The 20,826-nt window shown below is 44.7% G+C and overlaps 2 protein-coding genes across 6 annotated transcripts in view; one reads left to right on the forward strand and one right to left on the reverse strand.

Annotated features, from left to right (window-relative positions):
- The window catches only part of LOC136712467 (myosin-11), a 39,401-nt gene extending 28,685 nt beyond the window's left edge, over positions 1-10,716 (forward strand). For 2 of the 3 annotated variants that reach the window (XM_066689079.1, XM_066689080.1), the window contains 18 exons: positions 77-200; positions 494-665; positions 1,102-1,314; positions 1,502-1,646; positions 2,011-2,217; positions 2,512-2,616; positions 2,768-2,920; positions 3,256-3,504; positions 3,628-3,840; positions 3,977-4,189; positions 4,548-4,709; positions 5,366-5,494; positions 5,642-5,730; positions 6,155-6,278; positions 6,372-6,580; positions 6,768-6,876; positions 7,338-7,510; positions 8,642-10,716. In XM_066689079.1, coding sequence (XP_066545176.1) covers positions 77-200; positions 494-665; positions 1,102-1,314; positions 1,502-1,646; positions 2,011-2,217; positions 2,512-2,616; positions 2,768-2,920; positions 3,256-3,504; positions 3,628-3,840; positions 3,977-4,189; positions 4,548-4,709; positions 5,366-5,494; positions 5,642-5,730; positions 6,155-6,278; positions 6,372-6,580; positions 6,768-6,876; positions 7,338-7,510; positions 8,642-8,777 — 2,925 coding nt within the window. In that variant the 3' untranslated portion in view covers positions 8,778-10,716. Of the gene's footprint in view, positions 1-76; positions 201-493; positions 666-1,101; positions 1,315-1,501; positions 1,647-2,010; positions 2,218-2,511; positions 2,617-2,767; positions 2,921-3,255; positions 3,505-3,627; positions 3,841-3,976; positions 4,190-4,547; positions 4,710-5,365; positions 5,495-5,641; positions 5,731-6,154; positions 6,279-6,371; positions 6,581-6,767; positions 6,877-7,337; positions 7,511-7,742; positions 7,776-8,641 lie in introns of all 3 variants that reach the window. The other variant, XM_066689081.1, reaches the window with a different exon arrangement.
- On the reverse strand, positions 10,583-20,600 carry nde1 (nudE neurodevelopment protein 1). 3 transcript variants are annotated; one of them, XM_066689087.1, is made up of 9 exons: positions 20,478-20,600; positions 18,998-19,107; positions 18,046-18,199; positions 16,701-16,849; positions 16,333-16,469; positions 15,890-16,078; positions 15,475-15,560; positions 14,947-15,101; positions 10,583-13,895 (listed from the first exon to the last, which is right to left on the reverse strand). In XM_066689087.1, exons 2-9 carry the CDS (start codon positions 19,072-19,074, stop codon positions 13,802-13,804), a joined length of 1,041 nt encoding a protein of 346 aa, XP_066545184.1. In that variant the 5' UTR covers positions 19,075-19,107; positions 20,478-20,600; the 3' UTR covers positions 10,583-13,801. The 3 variants fall into 3 exon arrangements, with proteins under 3 accessions (XP_066545184.1, XP_066545185.1, XP_066545186.1); XM_066689088.1 differs by lacking the exon at positions 20,478-20,600 and adding an exon at positions 20,242-20,462; XM_066689089.1 differs by lacking the exon at positions 20,478-20,600 and adding an exon at positions 19,904-20,198.
- Positions 20,601-20,826: the final 226 nt, after the last annotated feature.

Consider the following 20,826-nt stretch of genomic DNA (forward strand, 5'->3'; position numbering starts at 1 on the left):
AAGCAGGCTATTAATCAAGATGCCTTTGTGAAGACGGCCAGTGTGAATTATGCTTTGTGGTCACTGGCAATTTCAGGAGAGGAAGCTGATGGAGGAAAGGATATCGGACTTCAGCACCAACCTGGCAGAAGAAGAGGAGAAATCCAAGAACCTGACCAAGCTAAAGAACAAACATGAGTCCATGATCTCTGAGTTGGAAGGTATGGCACCTGCACTGTACTTTCTATTGGTCATGGAGCACTGCGTAACAGACTGCTTTTCCCTGTACATCCTTTGCTTGAATGATGAAAAGCACAAATTTAAAATTGGTTATATTTCTTATGCAACCAGTGTGACATATGAGACACTCTTGGCAAAACTATTATCCCAGTTTACTGGGCCTCTGCATGTGACATCATGCTGGGATTCCTTAGGGTTAAATTTAACTTTTAAATGGCAACAATATCAGACTGGCAGGAAAACCATTTATTTATGAGCTCCCTTGTCTTGATAGTGCGTTTGAAGAAGGAAGAGAAGAGTCGTCAGGAGCTGGACAAGGCGAAGCGGAAGCTGGAAGCCGAGTCCAATGATCTCCAGGAGCATATTGCAGACCTCCAGGCTCAGATTGCAGAGCTGAAGGCACAGCTGGCCAAGAAGGAGGAGGAGCTGCAAGCTGCACTGGCACGGTATGAACACAATCCTCCTCTACCAGAGAGAGCCATTGCAAAACATTCTTGCCTGGTTATATTTCATATAACCTGTCACCCTCTTGTTTCTACTGGTCTCAACCTGTTTAATATTCAAGGCAAGAGTGGGACACTCATGATCCTATGCAAAGTTTTTCTTTTGCAAATTATTTTGGAGAAGAAAATATCTAGCTACATTCCGAAACATGTTATTCCGATTTGAATCTGAACATTTTCACCTTATTCATTCTTACATGAAGAATGCTGCCTAGATTATAGGTGTCCCTAAATCTTTGGACTTGGCTGTGAAAATTGTTCATCTTTGACAATGTAGAGTCTTGTTTTATGATTTCTAATGTTTAGAGCGTCTCTTATAGGTAGCAATTGCTTTGACTTGCTCTGTGTACCACAATTAATCATGACTGTTGTACCCCAGGATGGAGGATGAAATGGCTCAGAAGAACAACGCACTAAAGAAGATCCGTGAGCTGGAGGCACACATCTCAGACCTGCAGGAAGACCTGGACTCGGAGCGCTCTGCCCGCAATAAGGCTGAGAAGACGAAGCGTGACCTGGGAGAGGAGCTTGAGGCACTGAAGTCAGAGCTGGAAGATACTCTGGACACCACTGCCACACAACAGGAGCTCCGGTGAGCACAGGCACATAAACGTTCAGTATGTGGAATGCTGCGTACAAAAACTGCACTCAGTGTTCAAATGAGACTTCACGTGACCCTTTCGGGTGTATTGTGACCAGTACAAAAGGCAAGTTCCATTTTCTAGGTGGGGTTTTGCAGATGGGGCATGCGAATGAGCTGTGATTTGTGTGTTGCACAGAGCAAAGCGGGAGCAGGAAGTGAACCTGCTGAAGCGTGCTCTAGAGGACGAAGGGCGTAACCACGAGGCCCAGGTTCAAGAGATGCGACAGAAACACACGCAGGTCCTGGAGGAGCTGACTGAGCAGCTGGAGCAGTCCAAACGGGTATGAACACTGGGAGGGTGGGAACAGCAAATGGGTGCAGAGGAGACTAGTTGGTGAAGTTAAACTGACAGGGTAAAATTGGAGCACTGTGCTAATTTCTGTATTCTTCCATGGCCCTGATTTCTCAAGACTCGACATTGTTAAATATAGATTCTTGTATAGCTCCACAGAATGGCCCAGATATTATTTTAGACATCTCGTCACTCTAGGGGAAAAGTGTCATGTTTTGTGAGAGCTCTGAGATACCTCCTGCAGAAGTCTAGAAATGGGATTGAGGTATTGTTTAGCCAGTTATAAAGCTGGCCAAGGTGGATTTTAAGAGATACGGGAGGAACGGATGATTAATATCTGCCCCCACCAACAGGTGAAAGCCAATCTGGAGAAGGCCAAGCAGACTCTGGAGAAGGAGGCGTCGGAGCTCAGTGTGGAGGTGCGCTCGCTGACCCAGGCCAAGCAGGACGTGGAGCACAAGAGGAAGAAGGTGGAAGCGCAGCTGACTGACCTGCAGGCCCGCTTCAATGAGGGGGAGAAACAGAAGGCTGAGCAGGGGGAGCGCATTTCAAAAATGACCGTACGTATACACCTCCATCTCAAAATCATACCCTACAGTTTCTCTACAAATGCAAGGTAGTGAACGGTATGCAGGAAATTTGATTTGTTTTTAGGAATCATTCAGTCTTTTTATAACTAGACCTTCCATTAACACTCCATGAATGTCATGATTTTTTTTTTTTTTATCCATAGTTTTTGATGAGTTTTATTGCAAGGGCATTCATTATAAAATGTTGTGCACAAAATACAACACATCTTTCTCTTCCAAGACCTTGCCACTAAATGTTTTTTCATATTGTGCTTCTCCACACAGGTTGAGCTGGACAGCGTCACCAACCTTCTCAACGAGGCTGAAGGCAAGAACATCAAGCTGAGCAAAGATTTGTCCAGCCTTGGCTCCCAACTCCAGGACACTCAGGTACTGCCTGCTGTCTGTGTGCAAGACACCACTGCCTTATGTCGCTTTCTTATATACATTTACCTCTCATTCCTACTGTGCCAGAAGTGGGAAGATTATTGCTTTATGTAAACCATGTTGTGTCCCCGTTTCACACTTTCTGCCCCACCAGGAGCTGCTAGCGGAGGAGACGAGGCAGAAGCTGAATGTGTCGACCCGTCTGCGTCAGGTGGAGGATGATCGCAACAGTCTACAGGAACAGCTGGATGAGGAAACTGAATCCAAGAGGAACCTGGAGAGAAACATCTCCACTCTGAATGTGCAGGTAAGACTGCTCAGGAAGGGTCTGATTTGAGAGAAGTCATGGGGTCATGTCCCAAGACACTCCTGAAGTTAGTCTCCCTGCAACCTTATTGAATGATTGTCTGCTTGGCCTATGAAGGATCAGTGGAGGGTGATGTACTGTTATGCTTTGGCATCATTCAGAATTTTTGGTGGATATGGTTATACCAAGTGACTCGTGACATTACCATAAATGAAATAAGGACTTTACAAGAATAACCAAGATGTTCTTGCCTGAAAAATTGACCTATTTAAAAAAAAAAAAAAAAAAAAAATGCACATCTTCACTGACTTTTATAACCCGTCCCCTCTTCCCAGCTGTCAGAATCCAAGAAGAAGCTGGACGAGTTCTTGGGCAATGTGGAGCAGTTGGAGGAACACAAGAAGCGCCTGCACCGCGACCTGGAGGCGGCAAACACGCAGTTTGAGGAGAAGGCCTCTGCCTATGACAAGCTAGAGAAGACCAAGAATCGGTTGCAGCAGGAGCTGGAGGACCTCCTGATGGACCTCGACAACCAAAGACAGCTGGTCTCCAACCTGGAGAAGAAGCAGAAGAAGTTTGATCAGGTTGGCATCTGTTTTCCTTTCTTACTCTTGTCGATGTTCAAGACCATCACAATGAGACCCAGAATCAACATTACTACTCTTGTTCTTTCCCACTCACATTAATACTCCTGGTCTCCCTCTCAGATGCTTGCAGAGGAGAAGAGTATCTCCAGCAAGTATGCGGACGAGCGGGACCGTGCAGAGGCAGAGGCAAGGGAGAAGGAGACCAAGGCTCTGTCCCTGGCTCGGGCTCTGGAAGAGATGCAGGATGCCCGTGAAGAGATGGAGAGGATGAACAAGGCACTGCGGGCCGAGATGGAGGACCTGGTCAGCTCCAAGGATGATGTTGGCAAGAACGTGAGTGTCTCCGTGTTGGATCATGTCCTCAATCCACATTGCAATCCCACTAATGGAGGTCAATTCCGTTCTCGCAGGAACACTTTCTCTAATATTCAATATCCCTCCTCTCTTTCTCGGTTTCTCTCTTCCCCAGGTCCACGATCTGGAGAAATCCAAGCGTGGCCTGGAGGCACAGGTGGAGGAGATGAAGACACAGCTGGAGGAGCTGGAGGACGAACTGCAGGCCGCAGAGGACGCCAAATTGCGACTGGAGGTCAACATGCAGGCACTGAAGACCCAGTTCGAGAGGGACTTGCAGGGCCACGACGAACAGGGAGAGGAGAAGAAGAGGCAGCTGGTCAAACAGGTATTGTCTTGCCATCCACCAGACCGCAGAAGCAGGATGGGGTGGGGGAGGTTAACTGGACAGTCGCATGTTCCACACTTGGGGAAGAGTGCTTTTAGTTTCCGTATAGATGTGGATGGTGAATCCTGGACTTGAGTTTCTTCCACTTCATAAGTTTACACCTTTTCTAAACTTTATTGTATAGTTTTGATTCATAATTGACTCTGTTGTGAGATGCAATAATTACTGTTATTATGAGCGGTAGTAGTACATTTCATTTCTTTGAATTTCATATCCTGGTTTCTTTTTACACTTCAGTAGCCATTAACTTCTAGACTAGACTTAAACCCAAAGATGAGGAATCAGTCTTGTTTCCCAGGTGCGCGAGCTGGAGACGGAGCTGGAGGATGAGCGCAAGCAGCGAGCCACAGTGTCTGCAGCCAAGAAGAAGCTGGAGGGAGACATGAAGGATCTGGAGGGCCAAATAGAGACTGCAAACAAGGGCCGAGATGAGGCCATCAAACAGTTACGCAAGCTCCAGGTAATCTGGATGGAACTGATGCTCTTCTGTTTTTATACCAGCACACAAATTATTTTGCAATAAACTTGAGGTAGTCAGATAGTACAGGGGTTCCCAAACTTTTTTGACCCCGGGACCCCTTTGCCACCCAGATTTTGGCTGAGGACCCCCACCGCCATCCTTTGGTAGGGGTGATAACGGTAAAAACTTATGAGAACTGGGGGGGGGGGAAGGCGGATGATGACTGTGTTTTCTCCGGTAACAGCGGGGGGGGGGGGACATTCCTGTAAAATGTCCATGGAAGTTGAAATATTACTTAGGCACGCAAATTTAGCAAGTAGGCAATTCGTTAACTTAAAATTGATTAATGTACACTGTATTAATAAATCGTATTTTTGACGCAGTGACAGACCACATTTTTTTAAAAAACTTGGGGGGGATTTGCCGCGGACCCCCTAGCACCCCCTCCTGGACCCCTCATGGGAACCTCTGAGCTAGTACAAACAACTATGAATTTCTAGAAGCCAAGTGTGATTGTCTTAACAAGTTGGTTGCCTGTAACATAAAAAGTAAATTAAATGCATAGATGTGCATTCCATGTAAGACATTGTCCTCTGAATGGCTGAGTTGCCCTTTTGATGTTCTGTCATTGGATAAATCCCCTTCCCTGCCCCCAGGCCCAGATGAAAGATTTCCAGAGAGAGCTGGATGATGCCCGCAGTGCCCGGGAGGAAGTTTTGGTCACTGCCAAGGAGAGCGAGAAGAAGGCCAAGACCCTAGAGGCCGAACTTATGCAGCTACAAGAGGTGAGGAATGCAGAAAGGAGAGATTCAGGAGAGATTTTCATGTACGACGCAATAAGACATTGCTTTACACCAGTGCCAAATAGCAGCAGCTAGTTTGTAGTTGGAATGCAGGCTTACATCGGCCTCTTTCTAAATGTGTGCGAGCAGGATCTGGCAGCTGCAGAGCGAGGACGCAAGCAGGCTGAATCTGAGAAGGACGAACTGGCTGAGGAACTCGCCAGCAATGCATCTGGAAAGTGAGTGTTAATGGAGATCCAAATACACTTGTTCTTCAGTATAACTTAAAGCCCACCATAAAAAATAAATAAAATAGTATTTTTTATATATATATATATATATATATATATATATATATATAATACTAATCTCTCTCTGCAATTCTATAGAAAATAGAGACCACTGCAATTCTTTCTTAAATCAGCATCTCTACATATATGGCAGCCATTCCATTCATATTTTAATTTGGAATTTGGGAGAAATGTTGTCAGTAGTTTATAGAATAAAACAAAAATGTTCATTTTACCCAAACACACAATACCTATAAATGGTAAACCAGAAAAACTGGTAATTTTGCAGTGCTCTCTTAATTTTTTCCAGAGCTGTATATGGTTCTGATCTTCCCCAGTTCTAGGACTGAAATGCTCTGCATTGTCTACACAGGTCAGCACTGTCTGATGAGAAACGCCGACTGGAGGCCAAAATCTCTCAGCTGGAAGAGGAGCTGGAAGAGGAACAGAGCAGCTTGGAGATGGTCAACGATAGGCTGAGGAAGACTGTGCAACAGGTGAGGGAGGAGCCATGGGTGGGGACTGCGGGAGGGGAAAATCTCAGTGTTAATGCCTTTGCTTGGTCATTTCTATTCCTATTTCTATTCTAGGTGGATCAGCTGAATAATGAGCTGCAGGCTGAGCGCAGCATGTCCCAGAAGAACGAGAGTGCACGGCAGCAGATGGAAAGGCAGAATAAGGAGCTGAAGGCCAAGCTGCAGGAGATGGAGGTGGCTGTGAAGTCCAAGTTCAAGGCCACCATTGCTGCCCTGGAGTCCAAGGTGCAGCAGCTAGAGGAGCAGCTGGAGCAGGAGAACAGGTAACATCCATCTTCTCCTTAAACATGGGACCAGATTGAATAGATTCTCTCTCAGATGGGGAAGTACAGCATTGATATTCTTTAGATGTGCATAATTTCATACTCGGTTAGTCCTATGACTGAAATAGCAACACGTTGTTTCCTCTGGCATGATGTAACCATGTTCCATCGTCTCCTCTCTTTGCAGGGAGAAACAGGCCAGTGTGAAGGGCTTGAAGCAGAAGGACAAGAAGCTGAAGGATTTGATAATGCAGGTGGAGGAAGAGAGGAAGCAGGCAGAACAATACAAGGAGCAGGTATGCCTCTGCTTTAGTACCTAAACAATACACACCACATAGATGCTGTCCATTGTTGACCAGAACATTCAAAAGGCAGATTTTAATTGTATTGTTAAAATAATAATTCAGAGGCTATGTTGATATTCACTATGATTTTGAAATCTTTCAAAGTCATTTTAGATGGTTTCCTTAGTCACCCAAACAATTCATCACTAAATGAGGAGAGAGGGCGGGGGGGGGGGGGTTCAGACTGGCTATAGGAGCCTGCAGGACCACTAGATCTTGTTTTGAGCTCTTAATTGAACCCTTTGCTGAAGTACTGAATCATATTTCAAACTTGTCCAAGAACTGAAAACATCTGACAAAGTAGGGGTAATTCGGGTAAGTAGCTGAAATGGGCTGGAACATAAATCTACAGATCCAGGGATCCTCTAGCCCCCTCCCCCAACAGCATCACTGATTCTCTCTGTCTGTCCCAGGCGGAAAAGGGCAATACCCGTGTCAAGCAGCTGAAGAGGCAGCTGGAGGAGGCAGAGGAGGAATCCCAGCGCATCACGGCCGCCCGCAGGAAGCTGCAGAGGGAGCTGGACGAGGCCACCGAGTCCAACGAGGCCATGAACCGCGAGGTCAACTCCCTGAAATCCAAACTCAGGTAGGGGAGAGCGAAAAGGATAGTGACCTTTGAAAATGACCTCTCATGTGTTGCGCACCCTCACTGTAGCATCTTTCTACTCAATAAACAGTGCCATGTCCCGTTTACCAGGCACTCTTGACTCCACTGTGTCATGCCCCGTGCCTGTCTAGGGTATTTATTTTTAAAGCTCAGCAGTGGCCAGGCCAGCCTCTGAGTGCAGAAAACCAAAGACTCTCCGTCTTTATTGCAGAGGCAATCCGGACTCCTCACAGTGACTCTGCAGGTACCGGTCATTTCTGATGCTATACGCAGCTGCAGCAGCTGCTTTAATGCATCGCCTCTTTCGTTGTATCTTTCTCCCCCCTTCCCCCGCCTCTGTCTCGCTGCCATACTCTTCCTCCTCATCGCTCGTATAAAAGTTTCCTGCCTTATGGTGTAGCTGCAGAACAGTTCAGGTTAGGCAGCTAAAGCAGGAACCGGCTCAAGTGCATTCTAATCAAGTACAGCATGAAGGAAAGGTAAGGAGGGGGAAGGAAACAAAAACATGGCAGACCGAAATACTTTCTTTCCTCCCTAGCAGGGTAAACTTTTATATGGGCCATGCCTTCCTACACTTTGAATCGTTGGTTAGCTTTCCTAACCAAACTCATTTTCCTGTGGATGGAACTGAATGAGTTAACCTGCCTTGCGGTAACTGCATCATCTCCCATGACCTGCGCTGATGTCTGAGGAGAATATGCTTCCCCTTATCCATACCATCAATCAATGTACAGATTTTTTATTTTTTTTTGCAACTCTTAACCTAATCACTAACACCTTTTAAATCCTCTGTTAGTTCATTTGTTTTAGTTTTGTTTTCCTTTTTCATTTAGGTATGGTTGTTTGTTTTAGAAGACGCTGCTTTGAGAGCCACAAATCTACACTAATAAGGGTAGAACCATTGCAGGGGTCTGCTGGGTATGAGAGTGGCCTGCTGCTTATATCATGTCAGCAGTTCCCTCATGATGGAAGTGCACCCTTATTACACCAGACTAGATTTCACACTCCTACCAATCTAGTGGTGACTGAGATACCGACGCGTGGGCCCCTGTGTGTTATAGTTACCCTCTTGGTGGCACTATGTCCCTCACTCTATTCTTTTTGATGCAGGCGAGGGAACGAGGTGTCCTTTGGTGCGCCGCGGCGTGGTGGGGGGCGCCGAGGGGTGATCGACAACGCGGATGCTTCGGATGAGGAGGCCGACACACGGGAGGGAGACTTCAACGGGACAAAAGCAAGCGAATAAGAGGAGCCCGTCATTGCGCCCCCCAATTGTTTCCTAAATAAAACCAACTTGCAATAAAAATAACCTACTTAATGGGGGAGGGGGCGGGGGGTTAGGGAATAAGGTTGTTCAACCTCACTGGCATGGCAAACCAAACACAATGCTCTGTACCAACCACTGAGACGGAGGGAGGTGTGGACCGCTGTGCTGTCAGTGGCATAGGACTGCTTTCCTGTGGATTTCCAAAGCGAGGTGTGAAGGAGCATCTATCAAGGTCACTGAATTAGGTTTATTTCAGATGGGTGTTCTGGCAGGGGGGAGGATTTAATGTTTAAAATGTTTTTGTTTGGTGTTCCTGTACCTCACTTTTGATGCACCCTCAGTTACTGTGTTCTTTCATTAGAAATGCATATTTTCCAAACCTATTGATGCTATTCCAGAATAATATCCAGTGTTGCCTGAAGGGAATTTAAATCCGTTTGGTTTGTGTCCTTCGAAGTAATGTCTCACCAGTCTCGGGGTAGACTCTTGACTAGCAAAAGATGGCTGTCAGAAATGCATCTCTCTCAACCTGAAGGCATTTTCAGACCCCTTCCATGATTATATGAACCCATGCGTGAAGGAACTCATGTCTGAAGAAAGGGAGCGGAAATCCTTTTAAAAGCCTGGTTTGTCATCTTCTGTTCATAATCTGATCAGGATCCCAGCTCCCTTTCTTCAGACAAGTGGAAACTAGGCATAAGACTCTCCTGGTTCAGGTACAGATCATGCAGTTTGTGGGAGAAGGGAAAGTATGTGCCTGCAGTGGCATGTCTGCACTTCTAGGGAAATCTAGGGATGTTGGGTTTCCCTTTTGATTTCAATATTTAAAGTTTGCTTAATTCTATAAAAACACGGAGTCATTCTTTTGTTGCTTAGTTGGTGTTGTGTTTATTTTAAACTCCTACAATTATAGCAGGACTGGGGGGTTACAATAGCTAATTCAGTATTTGTTTCAAGGCTGGGAGTTTGTGTGCAACTTTCAAAATTAAAATGTCCAAAACAAATATCACTCCGCAAGAGTATAGCGTGTATTTGATTTTCTGTCAGAATAAATTGCACTTGCTGACTAGAGTACAGCACTATCTAAGGGCAAAAGGGCCATTCCTAAGCTCCCATAATCAATTGTATGTGCACTTTAATTCATAACAACTGCCACTTTTTACAAAGTTTTTTATTAGTCTAAACTGAAGACTGCCCAGATGTGGAGGTGTTCATTTTTTAACTTTATATAGTAAAATCTAATGGGATACTCAAGTATGTTAAATTTATATATATATATATATATATATATATATATATATATATATATATAATCTCTGAACATCTTTTGGCATTTAACTGCCTTAACCAGCTTCATGTTTTAAGTGCAGAATTTAAAAGAGAACAATCCCGATTCTGCCCATCACTACCATTAAATGATGGAATACCTTTTAAATGATCTGCAATAAAATGATAAGCTGTACATTCAAATTGTGCAGATATAACAATTGTATATTGAAGTATTTCATTCTTAGATGTAGGATTAGGACCAGAAGTAGGATCTTAGAAATACTTTTGTATAACAGACCCTCCAATTAGTCAGCTAGCCATGTCAGAAAGCCACTCAAATGGCTCCAACCTGTAACAAAAGCCCTTCTCACTTGTTTATTACTTTGATCAGGAATCTTCTTAAAAATTCTCAACAGTGCCTTGTATCCCTGTCTGAGATCTGTTTCAGACAGTCATTCATTCCTTTGTAAAAGACATCTTTTGTTCAGAGTTATTGCATAAGCCATGTACTGATCATGGTGGGGGGGGGAAATCGGAGTAGAATATCAGCAATTGTTTTGCTTTTTTTTTTTTTTAAGTCACTGATTGCTATATACTTGTGAAACCACTTGCACATATTAAAATAAATGTGTGTGATCACACAACTTAATACCATGTGTCACTTCTTCAGACTCTGCTCAATGCCCTTCAACAGAATATTCAAAATTGTTTTTTTTTATATATATTTTTATTGCACACATTGCTGTAAAAGGTTTGCAAATCTCCTTTTGCAAAAACACTACCTCTGCTGCCTACAGGAGAGGTTAGATCAGAGATGCTTTATTGTGGGATAAATACCATTGGTTACAGAATGTACATACACACTCCACCATAAGTCTTGGGAGTCAGGATATTGTATTTATTAGCACTGCAGAAGCAAGAGAAAAGGCAAATGTAAATCACTTGTTGGCCCTTCTAGTTCAGTAACTCACTTATAAATGTGTTTTTTTGAATGACTATGCTCTTTACTGAAAACTATTATCCACCTTAACACTCATTGAGATGTGTCAGTTAACAATATTGCTAAATAGTGCAAAACAATGTTTTGTCCCTGAGCTGCAATTCCGTAGCAAACCCTGTGTGCATTCAGAATGTCCTCTATTCTCCTTAGTTAAGTACAGGTAAGATCTAATAACTATACTGGACTATGCCCACTAGCACTTTAATATCGGTGGACTTGTTCTAATATCCCACACAAACAGGAATATGGTCTCTTTTGGAGGAAGTGAACATACAGAACACTTACAAAGGAAACCCTAGACCTCCAAAGATGAGGTTTGACATCTATAAAGCCTTGACAACTTCTCTTCCATAGTGCTGGTGTCAGTTTTCAATTCCACCTCAGATCACTGATTCAGCAGCTAGGGTACATACTCTCAAGATCAAAGATGCACATTAGCTTCAAAGGATCACCTTAGACTTTTCCCTGTAGACACAGCTAATATCAAAATAATGTTTTGTTTTGTTTTTTTTGGGGGGGGGGGGGAAATCGATCACATGAGCCATCCCTTCAGTCTTAGACACACTAATACATATGAGGGAGGCGATACCTAACCCCCCTAATCTTAGTAAAAGGATTAAAAGGAAGAAAAGAAAAAAAAAAATGAGGGTACAATTCAACAAGAGACAGGCAGTACAGTATGTATAGCACAGACAAATGAACAAGTCAAAATGATCAGCCTGTAAAAAATCAGGCCTACTTTTTGTCCTACCATCTGAGTAACACCACCTTTTTAGCAGAAGTACCAGGAAAGGAACTTAACATTCCCCTGAAGACAAACAGTCCACTCCAGTCTGCCCACAGGGATAGCTGGACCTTTTTATGTACCGGTTTTACTTTTGTTTTATTCTCTTCTAGAGTTCCAGTTTTTGTAACGTGTATCCTTCACGGAAGTACTCACAATCCCTCCTAAGTAAAAATCAATATGATTCTCTCTCATGGAAACTAGTTTTGTGTGGTTGTTTGGGCTCGGAGTCAGGCTACCAAGGTTAAAAGAACCGAAAGACTCTCAGATGTCTGGCACTTCATTCCCTAGAAATGGACTGTATTAGGCCTGTTCAAGAACACACCCCCAAATAATTAAAAAAATAGAAATCAGCAAAAGGACAGACACCCACACATAAACCAGAACAACTTCCTCACACAAGAAAACATCAGTAGCATTTCAAAATCAACTGTACTGCTTCTCTCTGCCCCTCAAGACACCATCACACCATGGACCCTCTACAGAGACCAGCAGCACTTCCATACAGAAAGTTAAAGCCAGAGGGAACTCAACCACACACAAAAGAAAAGTGTTAAAAGCCATCATATGTATATATATAAAAAAAAAGCTCAAAAGATAAAATGTAAAGTAAAAATAAGTGTTACACATGCAACATAAATAATATCTACATATCATGCCTATTGCAAAAGGAAATATTTTGAGTAATGAGATATAGGGTTATCGAAAATACATTTTTTTTTAAATTAGGAAAAAAGTGGGTGAGCTTGAAGGGATCTCTTAACAGTGGATGGCATAAAGACACTGCTTGAAAAAAGTGCTACACGAGGGTTTGTCATTCCCAACACCCCCTTCCTGTACTCTTAGTTCAAAATTAGATCATTATGAGCAAGTGACCAAAAACAGCTTTAAATCAGGAATTTCCCCTCTGGTTGAGTGCCTTTTACACTGGTTTGACCTTACAAATGCTCAGTTAAACCCACACAGTAGCACAGAGGACTAATACAGAGGTTTGTGCTCATACTAGCATGACTACAGTGTACTTGATGGCTAAGCTATATTCAAACTGTACTGTTTTGTCATTTCCACAGTTTGTCCACCAGGTTGTAGTGGAAAACAGCCTCTTTAAATAGCGAATACCAATATATTTGAAAGCAATAAGGGATGATTTTCCACTCAGTTGTTGAGTTCAGACAAGTACTTGGCTTCACAAAATAGGGGTGGAAAAAAATTACTTTTAAAATGTTTTGCATTGAACAGGTTCCCCCAGTGCTGATCCCATCCCCCCTCTGCATTAGTGTTCGTTTGTGTATGTGTACCACCCCCCTGCCTAAGTGAACCCCATCAATTCTGCATTCCAATGACAGTGAATGCAAACTTGGTCCCCTCCTTTGTAACACAAAACCCATGCAAATAATGTGCTTGTGAGATTCACAAAAATTGACAGCTTTCAAATTTGTGACCTTCTGACTTTCAAGAGTATATTTAAAAAAAAAAAAAAAAAAAAAAAAATTACAAGAAGTTGAGTTTTCAGGAACTGTGCAGGGGAAGAAAAAAATTAATCCGTGGCTCCTCAGAAAGGGAGTCCACCAGACAGCCACTTTCAAGTTCAGTTGTTCTTTCAGGAAGCACCTCCTCGGAGATCATTATTGCAGATTGCAGGGGAGATGAAAAAAGTTTGACTATTTTAGCAGGTAACAGTCTGAGGATGAACTGGAAGTTGATTACATTGCAGGCAAACCTGTAACCGTCGGACGTAGCCTTATGGAGGTTGTGGGAAATGACATCGGAAAGGCAACAGTGGCTAAACTGTCAAAATCTCTATCAGCTCCATGCCCAGAGCTGCAGTTCTCTATTCCCATCACCAGGGGGCGCTCCCCTCAAATGGAAATGTCTGGTGTGGCATGGTTTACAGGACGGGAGGAACAGGTTGACATGTCAATTTGGAGTGAACAGGCCCGCATGGGGCACTCAGAGCAGGATCTTCACCACACCTTGGGAAGAGTGTGCGGCCTGGGAGCCAACACTAGGAGTCGCTGGTCCAAACTCCAATCGCTTCGCCAAGCTGGGAATAAAAATGAATACATAGAAATGAAGCCAGAGAGTAGTAGAGAGGGACTGGCATGCTTTTGCCAACCCAGTGTCATTCAACACAGTTTCAGTGTGCGCTCTTCCAATTAGTTACAGGTGGACTATATAATTGCCTCACAGACCACAGTGCTAACAAACTAACTCCTTGAACCTCTGAAATCTGGCTTCCACACTGCCTACTCCATTGAAACTGATCTCCTAGCGGTCATTGACTCCCTCAACTCTGCTCAGGTGGCCTCCCTCTCCTCTATCCTGATCTACCTTGATCTCTCTGCAGCATTCACTTAATCCTCCTCATCTCCCTTGGAAATCGCTGGAACTACTTTCGTCTGGTTCTGCTCCTACCTCAATGACCGCACCTAGTGACATAGCGTGGATCTTCATCCACACCACAACCTCTCCTGCCTGTTCTCTCTACACATGCTCTCTGGGCACCCTCATCGCATCCCACGGATTCTCCTGCCATTTCTATGCAGATGATGCCCAGATTTGTCCGTCTTTTCTCTTCTGACAACCACATCCCCTCTCGTTTCTCTTCCTGTAGGTCTTCTATTTCCTCCTGGAGGCACTTGCATCACCTCAAGCTCAACCTCTCCAAATCTGATCTCCGCTTCTTTCCATCCTCCTCACCTTCTAACAATTTCTCCATTTCAATTCCGTTTAAATCTACTACTCCTCTCCCTCACTTCAGGATGACAGTTGCAAGTTTAGTTTCAAAGCAGAATACTTTCTGTTAAACACCGATGTGGCTTTCACCCAGACAGCATTCTGTCAGTAAAAATACCAGTGGGGGGCAGGACAAGGACAGGAAAAAGGTTAAGTTACACTAGTGTAGTTCAGAGAGAGAGAGAGAAATTAGGCTATATTCTCACATTTCTCTGCTGTGCATGAGTGTGCGTGAATATAGCTTGCACTTATGGGATACCTACTGAAGGCTGAAAATAAATACAGATTTTTTTTTTTTTTTTTTTTTTAAGATTCACATGCAAGGAATGGAGCCCCCCCCACCCCCTTCATTTGCTCACCCTTTGTCGAACAGTTGCAGATTGCTGTTGGTAGGATGGTTCTCAGGGCCCTCTCTGGAGGGGGCAGCCGTCCCGGTGCAGGACGCGAGGGCAGAGCGGCCGGGAGACTGATCGTACACAAAATCTCGACAGGAGGCCAGCTTCGCCTCCAGGTTCTGAAACATCACCAGCACACAGCCGCTCACTCTCTGTTCCCCATACAGTCCCCCTTTACACCTGACAGACATAAGTGCAGGGGTCTGGCCCACGCTGAGAATAGCACAGTACCGTTGGATTCAAAGTCCACTTTAAATATTTGCCCTTTTTCACAGACAGTCCTTTCCAGTCTCAATTAAGACAGAAATGTTTCTTGTGTAAACTGTAAGTCTCCCTGGATATAGGCGTCTGCTACGAAATGAATAATTATAATGCCCAGATTTTGCTCTATTAAACCAGAGACTTTAATTGAAATGAAAATGCACTGCTCTGGTTCTTTCAGGTTATATAAACTGAGACCTAAGCAGCAATGCAACAGGAACCTGAGCTTACCCCCACTTTCCTGAGCAGCTCCCCGACGATGTTGAGTGCAGATATCCGGGCTGAGGTGGTGAGGGGAGTGCCGGTGAGCCCATCACCTGCACACGGGAAGACAGAAAAACATTGACACACCAGACAGCCATTGCAAAACACTGTAACCACAGCCGTCACACTAATATGCTTAAGTTCTGCTTTGGCTGGTCTGTTTCTATATGCGATCCGAGAAAATGGGCAGGCAACTATATTCTAAGCAACTTTACAAATTAAGTGAAAATATGGAAGTGGAATGACGAGACAGATTTTCAATCATAGATCAGTTCCCTACAGAACCAGTCCCGTGCTTCCGCTTGTGCCCGTTTTGTGCTAACGCAGACAGAAGTGAATACTGCTCTCCTGCCGTCGGGAAGGGAGGGAGGGCCTATCGTACCACGGCGGTAGGAGGCTGGTGGGGTGGTGAAGGAGCTGCCGGGAGTGCGTGGCCCTCCTGGGGTGGAAGGCAGCGGGGGGAGGGCCGAGGGGGGCCGCGAAGGGGAATCGCTCTTCTCCCCGTCCTTGGGCATGCTCAGAGACGGCTTCCGCTCCTGCTTCTGCTGGACAGCCAGCTCCTGACGCAGATCTGAGAGAGCGGGGCAGGGGGGGGACAGAAAAACAAAACAAAGAAGGTCCAATTTAAGATCAGATCATTCACACAACCACACTATCGATTACAGCCTCTTATTCCAATCCAGCTACTTTTACAGTCTACAAACTCGCAATACCACAGGAGACAAAATACTATATGTTACTAAATAAGATAACATTCCCCCCCGTATTTTCTTGTCCAACTCCACTATATTGCCGGTAGTGACGAGCCCTGCCCTGCCCTCTCACCCCTGGCTTCGTCCTTCAGTCTCTGCACGGACTCCAGCAGGTTCTCCTTCTCGTCCAGCTCACTCTCCAGGAAAGCGTTCCTCTCGATCACATGGTTCATGCGCTGCTCAAAATCCTCCAGGGACATGATGGTGGCCCTACACGAGGGACACAGAGATGGGGGGGTAAGAGGCAACAAATTAAGGGTACTTCATACGCTCATCTCGACTCAGATTTGCCGTTAAAATAAATAGTAGTGCTGCAGTTATAATGGTGAGAAAAAAAAAAAAAAAAAAAGGATGAGGTTTTGAATACTGCTCTAATTAAACAGTATCTGCCAGTTCTCAGGGACTATGCAAATCATTCAAGTTTCCATTTTAATATTACACCTCTTTGCTCTCTCCAGGTCGTCATTGGCTTGCTCCAGCTCCCTGATGTACTTCTGCAGCTGATCTCTGATGGCCGTGGTCTCTGCAAGATCGCCCTCTAGTGTGGAGATCTGTCTGAAAGCCTCCGAGTGCTGGGCCTCAAATTTCTCCTGATTGGGGGTCAACACAGATTTTCAGATTAACTGATTTACAGGGTCAAGTAACCATCCATACCACAGGATGTACCTTTTAACTCCCAAATCATATTCCCTGTTAAAATGTGGAAATGTGAAAAGTTGTAACATACGGAATGCATGAAGTAAATGTAGAATTGTTATGGTTGGCACTTCTACTGTTTTAATGCAACATCTCCTTTGACTACCTCTCCCTGGGACTTAACTATTATGTCTGAAATTGTTTGTCATTCTACTAGGATGTAAGCGAATTGTATTATGTACAGATTATATTACTTCACTTCTGCAATACTTGAAAATGTTTCTTGTGTAAACTATCACCCTGCATAACAGCATCTGCTAATAAATAATAATTTAAAAATTAATAGGATGGTATGCGAAGAATCTAAAAACTAAAATTTTCACAGAGTTCAGAAACTACCAAGTCATCTTACACAAATATCTACCAGAAACATTTATCTGTGCTTTAATGTTACAGTCTCGTCTTGCTCTGCAAAAGCAATAGAGACAAACACTCGTACCAGCCCATTCTGCACCGCTAGGCTTTTATTGATTACAAGTTTTGTATCCCCTCCAGACACAGTATAAAAATAACGATCAGCTGCTCTCCAGTTCTCAATCGGGCCTCTGTTCCCGGGTGTGGGGAGGGTGGCGTGTTGGGCGGGGGGGGTACGGCAGTGAATCATTCTGATTGTGTACCCCTCTGTACAGCACACTCGCCAGATGACCTCACTGGCACAGCCACACAGCCGGCCAGCCACGTTACTGCCGCCCCGCCGCACTGATGGGCCTCATTAAAAACATCAGCCTTTCTTAGCCATTAAAGCTTTGGTAATTCAAGCGTGCTGGCCACATTTTCTGAAGCCGAATTCCACCATTGTCCTGGCGTCTTATTTCACCCCAGGGTGGATGTTTAAGTAGATAAACACAAAACACAGCGACCCCCATCAGTCCTGCACCCAGGGCACCCCACAGATGACCCATCAGAAGCCCCTACGCAGAATATTATTGAGTACACGTACCTCACAGAATTTTGCTTCTAGGTATTATTGCGTCCATCACTACGATAGTGGGAAATGTCCCTTTATGTAATTATCAGCAAAATATTATTGTTATTATCATTGCCTGGTGGTGCTGCACTATGGACAGAAGGGTGCGAGTGGCGGCGGTACCTTGTAGTTCTCCAGTTCCATACGCAGCCGATTATTATTGGCCAGCAGCTCACGGTTACGAGCCTCGCACTGCTTCAACTCCGCTTCCAGCTCCGCCTCATAATCACGGCTCATCTGCTGGAACTCCTGCAGCTCCTCCTGTGCTTCGCTGGCACTGCAAGCAGAGAGACAGAGATGTAAATATATCCACATCTATATCCCCAGCATGCAACAGCAGGAAGCAAAATGCAGTTCTCGTATGCAATTGTGTAAGAAATAAATCACTTCCCTCTATACTGCATTCTCCTAAATAACTTAATTGGAAGGTGTTCCATAGTCATGTAAAGGACTCTGTCCTCAGCACGCCTTTTTGTCTATTTGGGGTTTTTACTCCAATGTAACCATCTGGTATTTACATACCAGCAATTTTGCCAATTGTCTTTTTTATTCTCCGAAGCAGACTACATTTATAAAGCACAACCCATTTCAATAATTAATCAGTGCGAGTCCCTCAGGTAGCTCAGGGACAGCCGCTGTGCATCAGTGGCGACTGAATTTGCATATTGTGTGCCAAGGTGCGAGACCAGTCCCCCTCCGTGTGGAGCAGAGCAATCTGTCAAGCCAGCAGGATGCCCCTCTCCCATTGCTAAAGGAAAGGCTGGCATTTCAATACACAAACTGCATCAAGATTAGACCAAGACACTACAAAACAGGAGGGATGGGCGCCAGATTAATCTTAGTAAGAAAATACTAATTTACAAACATCAACAGTATCAAGAGTTTATTCTGCCTTGAATTCTTCAAATAATAATGAAATGTAACCTAGTGTAACCCACTTTATGAATGTGGCCCAGGGAGAGACTTGTTAATATCATTTTATTTCTCAGGCAGTGTCCAGGTGCGGGTTCCTCTCCCAGCCAGGATGTGTTAGTGTGTCCAGTAGGAAGAGGGGCCCTGGCCATGTGGTGCCTACCTCTGTTTGTACTTCTCAGCCTGGTCCATCCAGTACTCCATCTCTTCCTTCAGAGAATCGAAGTTTCGTTCCCCCATTGTAGTGCTAGATTTCAAGGGAACTTCCAGAGTCTGGAGGGGAGGGGGGGATACATACATAAATACATATACACAGTTCAAACATGTATCCTTTAGATTGAAAATTAACTCCGTTGCTTATCAAGCCAATAATCGTTATTTATTTGGTCCGAACCGTGGCAACTCTGTACATTAAACTTCCTTTCTAAATTCAGTTTCCATCCTGCTAAAGTCACTGACATACATTTCACCGTCCATCCTGACATCCGAGTACGACATTAGTGCTGTATCATGTTCCTATGCAGACAATGCCCTTCATAATACGCTTACTACAGACAGCTTGTCATTAAAAATGGAAAAAAACGGTCTCCGAGAGGATCAAGTGACCGGTATTGAACACAGTTTCGTGAAAGACACAATCTGCGTCCCGATTCGTGTGGATTAGCGGGGTAAGGCCTGGATGACTGCTCATCATAAGCAGATCTAGAAAGGGATAAGCTCGTCCTCTGTACCAAACCACCCCGCAATGAGGTATAAAAACACATCAGACCCGTCCAGCTCCATGTCTAACTCGTGTAGGCTTGTGTGCATGCCTGCCTAAAGTAAAGAAGTGCACAGACGGAGCCTCAGCCCCGCAGGACAGAGCCGTGCTGGACTGGCGAGGCACACTGCGCAGTGCTGCATCGCCGAAACCATATCAAACATTTCACATACAATGTTAAAGGAAAACACACAGACGTGGCATCCCAGCTCACACAGCCTACACAGCGACCACGGCCGAAATGATTGATTACGACACCGCTATGCATACAACCACACTCGCCCAAACTCGCCAGCCCCGCCGTCTTACCAGCGGGCTCTTGTTTACACAGTCCGCAGTTTACCGGCCAGCGCATACCCCACTTCTCCACAGGGTGCAGTCAGGGGGATACTCAGCCGATTCGTGAACATGAAAATGGAGAAGTGCTCATCTGTTGCTATTCATGTGCCACGACCAAGACAAGGCAGTTATTTTCCAACATGGGCATAATCAACCAAAAGGCGAATACAAACTAAGTTGACACAGACAGAAGCAGATGGTCTGGATCATACGGGGATTAATTGGACGTTAAAGCCCCGAGATGTAGGGGGTGTAAGTAACAGTTCTCAAGTTTTCAAACTCCCTTCGTGGACGGAGTCCGGACCCACCCGAGTCTTTGTCACCGTGACACACTTCCTCAGCAGCCCAACTTCACCCGACTGAGGAGCTAAACAGATAAATAAGCACCGATTCCGCCACGGCGACCGACGCCTGCTGCCCGCGGCGCACACGCACTGTTACACGACTCCGACTTCACGTTTAATTGAGATTAAATATAAAAACATCAAAGAGAGAAATCCGCAATTGACCGAGCGCTGAAAGATCACAGCGGCGCCGCACTCACCGTCTCCAAAACCAAACCATCACAGCGCAGGCCGAGCTCGGCTCCTATTGGGCGGCTGGCGATTACGACACTGCGTTTACGGACGGCTCTTAGCCAATCAGATGGCAGATTGAGGACGTCCGCTCCTTTTAAAAGGGCCACTGTCCCGAGAGAAAGCCTGTTGCATTTTGTAGTCTGTCCAAGGAGGGACTCAATAGTTTATAAATAAAATACTCGAACTAATCAAACAATATCAATCGTTTATAAATTCCCTAAAATACTTTGTTTGGAAAGATGCAACGGAATTGAAAAGACATTATTCTTAAGGACTTGTTGTACACAGTTCATGTGTTTTGTTAATTCGTTTGTT

This window comes from Amia ocellicauda, chromosome 17 (genome assembly GCF_036373705.1).
Source record: "Amia ocellicauda isolate fAmiCal2 chromosome 17, fAmiCal2.hap1, whole genome shotgun sequence".
In the NCBI taxonomy this organism is placed as follows: domain Eukaryota; kingdom Metazoa; phylum Chordata; class Actinopteri; order Amiiformes; family Amiidae; genus Amia; species Amia ocellicauda.

Excerpts from the sequence above, each read along its gene's own strand:
- nde1 (XM_066689087.1), bottom strand. The coding sequence starts at position 19,074 with ATGGGGGAACGAAACTTCGATTCTCTGAAGGAAGAGATGGAGTACTGG. Across the intron at positions 16,079-16,332 it reads ACTGAAGGACGAAGCCAGGG|ATCTGCGTCAGGAGCTGGCT; the intron begins GTGAGAGGGCAG and ends CCGCTCTCTCAG. Across the intron at positions 13,896-14,946 it reads CTGCAACTGTTCGACAAAGG|CTTGGCGAAGCGATTGGAGT; the intron begins GTGAGCAAATGA and ends TTTTATTCCCAG.